General features: G+C 38.0%; 1 protein-coding gene across 1 annotated transcript; it reads left to right on the top strand.

Annotated features, from left to right (window-relative positions):
* Positions 1 to 519: 519 nt before the first annotated feature.
* C2H9orf152 (chromosome 2 C9orf152 homolog) lies at positions 520 to 6773 on the top strand. Its single transcript, XM_009913099.2, has 2 exons — positions 520 to 903; positions 5673 to 6773. Exons 1-2 carry the CDS (start codon positions 675 to 677, stop codon positions 6242 to 6244), a joined length of 801 nt encoding a protein of 266 aa, XP_009911401.1. The 5' UTR covers positions 520 to 674; the 3' UTR covers positions 6245 to 6773.
* Positions 6774 to 8224: the final 1451 nt, after the last annotated feature.

The following is an 8224-nucleotide window of genomic DNA, read 5'->3' as shown; positions in this document are numbered from 1 at the left end:
CAGAAAGGCAGAAAACCTGAATGAGTCAGAGTAAGGCATTCCTATCTCCAGCCTCTGAATTCCAAGTGTCACTGGCACATACTGTTTTGACTCTGCACCTAGGCCTGAATACTTTTAACACATTCTTAAAAGGGAGCAATAAGCACAAAATTATTATTAAGGTATAAACAAATCCTCCCCTCCCACCCCACAGCCCCAAGAAGTGGCAGCAACAATGAAACTGGATGAAAGTTAAGGAAAGGAGTGTGGAGGAGAAAGACACAAAATACATGGAAAGAAACCTGAAGAAAGATTTCCCTGGTGGAACTACTGTCTTGGGGAGGTCACCATGACAGCATCCCTTTAAGAATTAACATTACTACATAAACCAGTATTACCCAGCCCTTTGTGCACCTGACTGTGTTCAACGAGGTTTTGTATTTCACTGTTTTTTTTGGCAAAGCTTCATATGCTCACAACCTTAAGTCAACATTAAATCCAACTATCCAGTTATAATCATGAACTATGTATGTAGTAGCTCCAGACACACCGCATGAAAACAAGCTGACCGAAACCCACATCTTCAGACTAGACCATGCAACTTCTGAAAGAAGTCACCATACTTGGAAGAAAGTTACTTCTTCATTTAGGAAGATTTCAGATGCTTTATACTTGATTTGCTTTTTTGCCACACAATGAAGGAAATGTCTTGCTTCTGCATGACTTTTTCTTCCTTGTTGGAACAGATGGTGAAGGCTTACAAATACATGATTGGTATTTTTTCAGTGACTCATACCTCAGAGCAACAGGCTTCAGATCGTGATAAGCAGCCAACCAAGATGGATGTAAGCTTACTCGAGGAGCAGTATGACCATATAAAACAGAAGCAAAAACTGGAATCACACATTATTGTATTTAAAACAGGTATGCTTATATTTATAGGAAAAAATGCAAATGTAGATGTACAGACTATTTCTTTAAATCTTGAATAACTCCTAGCTTTGTTCTTTTTATGCTCAGCTTCAAGAGAGGTACAAAGTTAATTCCTTTTCTGTCATTTTGGGGCTTTATTCATTTCACTGAATGGTGGTCTTATGTTTATATCAACTAGCTTCACGGCAGTGAAACACTAACATGAGTTTGAAACAGATGAACATATCTGAGATAGGGTTTTACAGGTTTTATGTCCATAAAGTAAAATTCTAAACATAAATGGTAACTCTTCCAGGAGCCACATACTTCATGTCTGTCATCCGTGTATTTGTGCAATGTATTCTGTAACATTTCTGCTCTCTTGAATGCTTCCATCAGAACAAGCAACTCTGGGTCTTTTGTCTCTTTTCCCCTTCTTTATCTGTGTAAAGAAATGTGTCCTACAAGACCACAGGAAACAATAGCAAATATCAAGTGACTAGCACAAGTTGGGTTTTTTTTTAAATTAACTTATACTAAGAGTCATAGTGGGTAACTAAGATACAAGCTCTGAACAAAAGGTCCTGTTTTGAAAGTATTTTCACTGCATATTGCTTGAAAAGTACATAAACAGAAAAACAAGTAGCAATATGTATCACTCATCTACCTATGTCAGACAGATTTTATATAAGAAACTTTCAACTATTTAAAGTTTTTAGTTAGGCTACTGCTTACAATATTACACTGATAACATTTCATTTACTTCCCAAGTTAAAGTGATATTGAGAATACTAAGTCAATTAATGAAGTTTTCTTCTGAATTTAATTGCAATATGATAAATATGCTTTGTTCACCTCTCATATTAGTATTGAGCTCAACAAATGCAAAACTTAGGTTATTTCACTCTTTACATTTTCCTCTACATTTTTCAGCAGTTCTAGATTTTAGCTGTGCCAGACTATATCATCAAAACAATTGAAAAAACACATAACTATGAACTACACAACAGATTCACTTCGTCAATATTCTTTCATCCAAATGTCTAGAAATTCTTATGTTAAAAGAATTTCAATCTCTGTGAGGAAGAAAAAAAATTATATACGCTTATTTTATCAGGTATGAAAAGGCAAATAATTTGAAGACAAAACAGCCCATCTCATCAGCTATAGCAAAAATGTAAGTTAGTTAAAGAAAGGAAGCAGGAGTCTGTATTCAGATTAAATTCAAATGAAGCTTCAGATATAATGAATGTAATCAGAGCAGATTTTTTGCAAAGACACCATTTGAAGATTAAAGAAAAGACATAAGAAAATAGGACTGCACAGTTTCTGGGAAGTTTAAGATTTAGTAGGACTGGAAGTTCACATACACATATTTTCATACACATACATATAACCCAAAACATTCACAAAACCACACAACCTACTGCACTGAACTACTATCTTTAAACAACCTGTGTGGAAAGGATCTATGTTACTGTTAGAAGCAGTTAAAGTTTGGGGGGTTTTTGTTATGTGAGTTCTCAATGTGCAGAAAGTTGATCTTATACATTCCTATGGTTTGGAAGCAGGGAAAACCTATTACATAGCTCAGCACTTTGAACCTGTTACGTGCATCAGTTTCCAAGAATATGTCAAGCAGAAATGAACGCTGCCATATTGGGATAGCCTACTGCTCTACACTCCTTAAGTTACCAGCGTAAACTATCCAGAAATTCCAGCTAGTACCAAAAGGCAGTCCATGTATGTATCAGTATTTTGTACTGACAGCAAACTGTTTCCCTACCTAGAGGGTAAGATTATGCCTAGGCTGGGATGGGGACAACAATGACAGCACCACCACAACCCCGCACATACACACAAACCTCAAAGGCCAGACACAAAACCTCACGAGTTTTAAACCTCATGGAAGGAAGGCACCTTCAGTCCTCATGGTCTTAAAAATCCCTGCTAAAGGTCTTTGTTCCATCTAGCAAACCCCTAAATTTTTCCTGTCTGACAGACCAGCTGTCCTTCTGTGATACCACAGGGATTTTGAGCATTTGAGGTTTATTGCACCACAGTTGGAATGGTAACTCCAAGTTTCCTTGAAGACTTTTAGCTTTTTATGTCTCTACCTGTTTGCCAGTGTCATGAAATTGTGGACTTTTAAACAGAACTTCAGATCCTCTAACGTCTCTAGGTTTTTGACTGGTAGGTTAATAACTGAGAAGTCACCTGAAAACAACTGTCTTCTGTTCCTTCTGCAATACACACAGCCAATACACACAGCCACGTTCACACTTCTGCCTCTTCCTGATTATTTGAGAACAAAGAGCATGACAAGATTCCAAAGTCACCAGCTAGGGGATAATATAGCAGTGTATTCATTATTTATTGGCTAAGAAACTGAAAAACTGTATTTACTTTAGGAATTAAATGGGATCATTCGGCGCATGCAGTCACAACAGTTTCTGCTCTGACTGCAGAAATCTCTTCCAAGTATTTCCCAACCTAACTTGAAATAAGATTAACTTTTGTCACTCCAGAACCTTAAAAGTATCTATTTATGATGACAGCATACGAAAAAGGCCAGATGGTAAAAAACCCTGCAATGAGGCTATAATGCACAATTTATTAAAAAAAAAAAAAAAAGGAAAAAGAAAGAAAGACCAAAGATCTGTCTAATTAAAGCTTTCTTTAGAAGTTGAGAGAGTGCTGAATGTGTGTTAATTCAAGACACAGTGGTTCAGGACTCTCACATTTCTACCCAAGGTCATTGCTCAATTTTGTGTGCCACACCTGTAGCCAAGGAATCAAATCAAACCTGAACTCAAAACCAGTCCGGACTATTAAAATTTGACTAGATGCATTACTTCGAACTCTTTGATCAACTCAAGCCAGATGGTAATTGTTCTGATGACCAGTTCATAAGGTTCAAGATAAAACCTGATGTTGCCTATTAATGCCAGTTCAGCCAAGAGTGCAATTACATCCACAAGAACATGCAAAGCTGCATCACCTCAGTCTCTCAGTTCCTTCTCTCTTGCTTTTTCTCTCACACATGGAGAACAGTCCCTAATTTTTGTAGCTTGGTGCTATACCATGCTGTTCTGCAAAACACATGGGTCTATTTTGCAAGTGGACTTTTTGTAGCCACCTAAGCTCAGCTTTATTTCCTGGATAACATCCAGTCCTAACTTTGATTCTCACTGTTCAATATAGAGAACTGTGTGTTCTTACCTCTGAATGGTTTCACCCTAGGAAATTCTGTTAGCATACTTCACTGTATAGACATATGCACAAACACATCTATATCTCTAAGCTCTACATGTGCTTTAGTCTCCTTTCTCCTGGTAACACTGCAGGAGAGTGGAAGCTGTGGGCTGACACAGTTCTCACTCCCACAGCCATGCTGCAAAGCAGCTCTTACCAGATCAACCCTACATGGCCAACCCAGGGAGCAGAAAAAATTCTGTGATATTATGCTGGTGGTGTTCCTTCAGCAGTGGGAGCCAAAGACAGTCGTGAAAGCCCCTCCTTAGCTGAAGCCCTGTTGTACAGGTTCGTTTACTGCCAGTAAATCAGCTGGGTCTGATCTCTTCAAATATTTCCTTGTAAAGCCGGTATGAAAGACAGTTACAAAGCGGGGGTTGTTCTGTTGTTTTATTTAAAGGCAGCATCCTATTCCAAACAGCTTCACTTCAAATTCAGGGTTACAATTCTTTTTAAATGGCTATTCAGATATTCTGTTTCAGAATATAATCAGCACTCTTCTATGTCTACTTTTTTAACTTTAATATGCTTCATAACTCATACTGCAGACACAGTTCCTATAACTCAGCCCTGTAAATAAGGTCAGCATTCTGCACAACTCCTACTTTAAACTATATTTATACTACCTGAAGTGTATTTCATTAGTATTTGCAATGTCAACAGCAGTTTATCTTTAGTGTAGTGGTTCAGTTTCTATTCATTTTCAAGGCACAGAAAGCCAGTCATGTTCATTAATTTGATGACTGCTACAAGCAATTAAAGTAGCATTAGCGTTTCTATCCCTAATATCTTATACATTTCTAACAGTAACTTTCATAACGCTTTAGAAATTAAGCTATAGGGATAGCAGAAAAAAAGAAGAGACCAGATTCTCTCCCACTGTTACAGCTACTCTATACCATTCATGGATCAAGCAGATTTTTCCTCAAAGCAATCATTCAGGCAACACTAGTGTGATAAGCTGTTTACTTTACACCATTTATACTGACTACAATAGTAAAATTGCAGTAAAATATTAAAATACAAGCCTATATGTCAACGATCCCTCATTAAGAAAAAAGAAATTCACAACTTCTTTCATCTGGAAGTGGTCACAGTATTTTTAAGTTGTGAATACAACTTCAAACAATATCAAACAGAACATTTTTGTCTTTCAAATCACAACACCTACCAACGCACAGAGCAAGTCCCTGCTCACCTTAAGAATTTTTGCTTACAAGCAATTAATTACTGAAAGTCAATTCTCAATCTGTGTTGTTAATGAGTCTTAGAGTACCGGTTAGATCAATATTGACTTGATAAATCTCCATTTTCATTTGACTAACCCTGGGGGTACCGTTTCTGTCCTCAGAACTGCAAAACCGAGCATGCAATATTTCTACTCCGTAACGTGGCATCAGAAGAACTTGCACTACTCTCAGCCACAGACAGAAAGAGTGCGGATAAACTCATCTGTTAAAACCTTTCAGTTTACACCCTTAATTTTTGCCACCATAGTAACGTGCATGTATGCATTTCTCTTGTAGGTGAACATGAATCTGTTCTCCCAGCATCAATGGTCAGTGCTGTTTTAATTAATAAACATGTTAGAAGATCAAAGTCATTTACAGAACATATTCCTGTCAGAAAGATCAAACTGGAGATGACCAGCAGCGGCAACGTACAAGACAGCTCACCATGGCGTACGCACCTGGGAATTCACCGCCTGGTGCAAGCCCCTTGTCAAGGAGTTAGCTGGGATCTTTCCCACTGCAAGAACAGACCACACGGTTTTGACAATCAGAGGCTGATTTCAAAGGGAAACGGCACGCTGCAACACAAGGAATTAGAAGGAGCAAGTGAACTATCCGTGCTCAGTCAACTGGGAAGTTCAAACACGTTGAACAGTTTCAGCGAAGAGAATGGCAGCAACATTTCAAGCACCTGCCAAAAGCCTCCTCCGAAATCAGCCACGTCAGCAGTTTGGACACATCAACATATTTCTTCTACAAAATGCATGCCGGCCTGCAACAAACTAAACTTTTACCCTTTCCCCAATAAAAAAGGACCGAGAATTTCTGAAGCAGCAAGGAGGCTTGGATTATACGTCTCACAATGAAGACATTCAATAATACATAAAACTTAGGCAAAAACTTGACTAAAACTTTAAATAGCAAAATAGTCTTCCTAGTTACACTGATCGACCTGCTGAAGATCTACTACTCTTATTAGCCAAGGAATATCCTTACTATATAATCTGTTGTTTTACAGTGTAAAATTAGATGTTCTTACGAAGATGCTGGGCTTCAATGACAGATACTCACTTCTGTTATTTGAGATATAAGAGCAATTTTATCTTTTTTTTCCTGTTTTCAGGTTACTGATTTTAGAAACTAAGGTTTTATCACAGCAGTTATTTGAAATATCTTGAAGAGCTATAGCAAAGACTAGTAGAACTACTGATGAAGCAACTAGACTAAATTTCAGTATGGTACTATTTAATTAGACATTAAACAAGTAACAAATGAAACAGTATTGAAGGTGATTGGTGCACTTAACATATGATTTCATCATTCACTTTCCTTGAAAAATTATACTTTCTGATGTGTGTACTTTTAAAATCAATGAATAAAACCTGTGCTCATTTCTATTGTTGTTTTAATGGGACTCAGTAAATGTCACCTTTTCCTTATATATAAATTCTCTAATAACATGTTGTTGGTTCCCATCTATCCCCAGTATTTCATCAGAAAACAAAAGTCTGAAATAATTACTTAGTCCCCGATACCATGTATCAATGTACCTTCCTTACCAGAAGTATAATGCATCTTTCTGCTGTTACAACTGTGTGTGCACAAAGGGGATATAACCATTTCAACTACAGAAATATAATTGTAGTTAACACAACTATTTTTTATAGATAGGGCTTAACATTTTCTCTTGTGGCACAACTGCACCACAAACCTGTGCAAGTTTCTCAAAGTGAGTACTTATTGCTTGTCTCCCCTCCTGCAAAAGCTTTAGAGGAAGGAGACCCTCTTTTGAGGGCACTTTTCAATGACAAAAACACGAGTTAGGTATCACCCACTTCTGGCTGCAAGTATTCAGACAGCTCTCTTTCTCATGTGTGGGCTTCAGAAAAATTGAAGACTTGAAATGCCTCCCCACTTCATGATGACTTTAATTCCAGCTATACTCCTGGTAGCCACTGGCTCTTCTGAACCATTCCATATCTACCAGAGCCCTGAAAGGATGGAAAGATGAGGATCGGGTGGATGGCCCGCCAAGCACTTCATGATCCCTGCAAAGAGTGTGCAAGCACACATACCCAGTTACCACCACTGTCTCAAAATCACACCATGCACACACCAAAAAAAAAGTGAGAAAAAAAATATGCCAAAGATGCTCAGCTGTGGTTTATGTCCTTCTATACACACTCTTCTCAGCAAGAAAAGATAAACCACCCCCTCGTAAGATATCTTGAAAACAGAGTTAATACCAATGTGCAAATAAAATCCTATTGTCAAAGAGACAGCAGTGGTATCAATTTCTAAGAGAAACTACCATTTTCTTTGCATCCAGCACAACTTCAAACCATTAATCCTTCACACAATTCCACTGACTTTTGTTGTGCTTGATGGAGGATACTGCATCAGAGATGTTTGCACAGATCTGTCAGAGCCTACGCTTCCATTGCAGAAGATTCACAGCTGTAAGTATACCACAGCACTTTGTTAGGTCCACAAAAATAGAAAAAATATCATGGAATATAATGCTATTTTACTCCCTCTGGCCAAACATTTCCTCTATGCCACTCAGCAGTCTCAGACCCAAATTCTGTAGTGCCCCACACCAATCCAGCCACCACCAGCAGGTAGGCAGGGACCTTGTCTCCTGGAAGTGACAGTCTTAAGATACTGCTGAAAAGCACTAGCAATTACCAATAGCGATGAGTACACCACAGTAACTCCTGAAGAATTTTCCACTCATCCTCAGTAAAAGCAGCAGAATGAAGACATAGATTTGGGAAGAGGTATTCATTGTGATATTTCAGGTTTTCTAGTGTTTTCAATTAACTGGGCCCAGATTAGTTTCCAGC

Source organism: Haliaeetus albicilla, chromosome 2 (assembly GCF_947461875.1).
Source record: "Haliaeetus albicilla chromosome 2, bHalAlb1.1, whole genome shotgun sequence".
NCBI classification, from domain to species: domain Eukaryota; kingdom Metazoa; phylum Chordata; class Aves; order Accipitriformes; family Accipitridae; genus Haliaeetus; species Haliaeetus albicilla.
This window is presented reverse-complemented; position numbering and strand designations above follow the sequence as displayed.

Bases quoted from the DNA above. Each gene is read 5' to 3' on its own strand.
- C2H9orf152 (XM_009913099.2), top strand. From the start codon at position 675: ATGAAGGAAATGTCTTGCTTCTGCATGACTTTTTCTTCCTTGTTGGAA. The intron at 904-5,672 runs GTATGCTTATAT...TTTCTCTTGTAG, and splicing joins CATTATTGTATTTAAAACAG to GTGAACATGAATCTGTTCTC.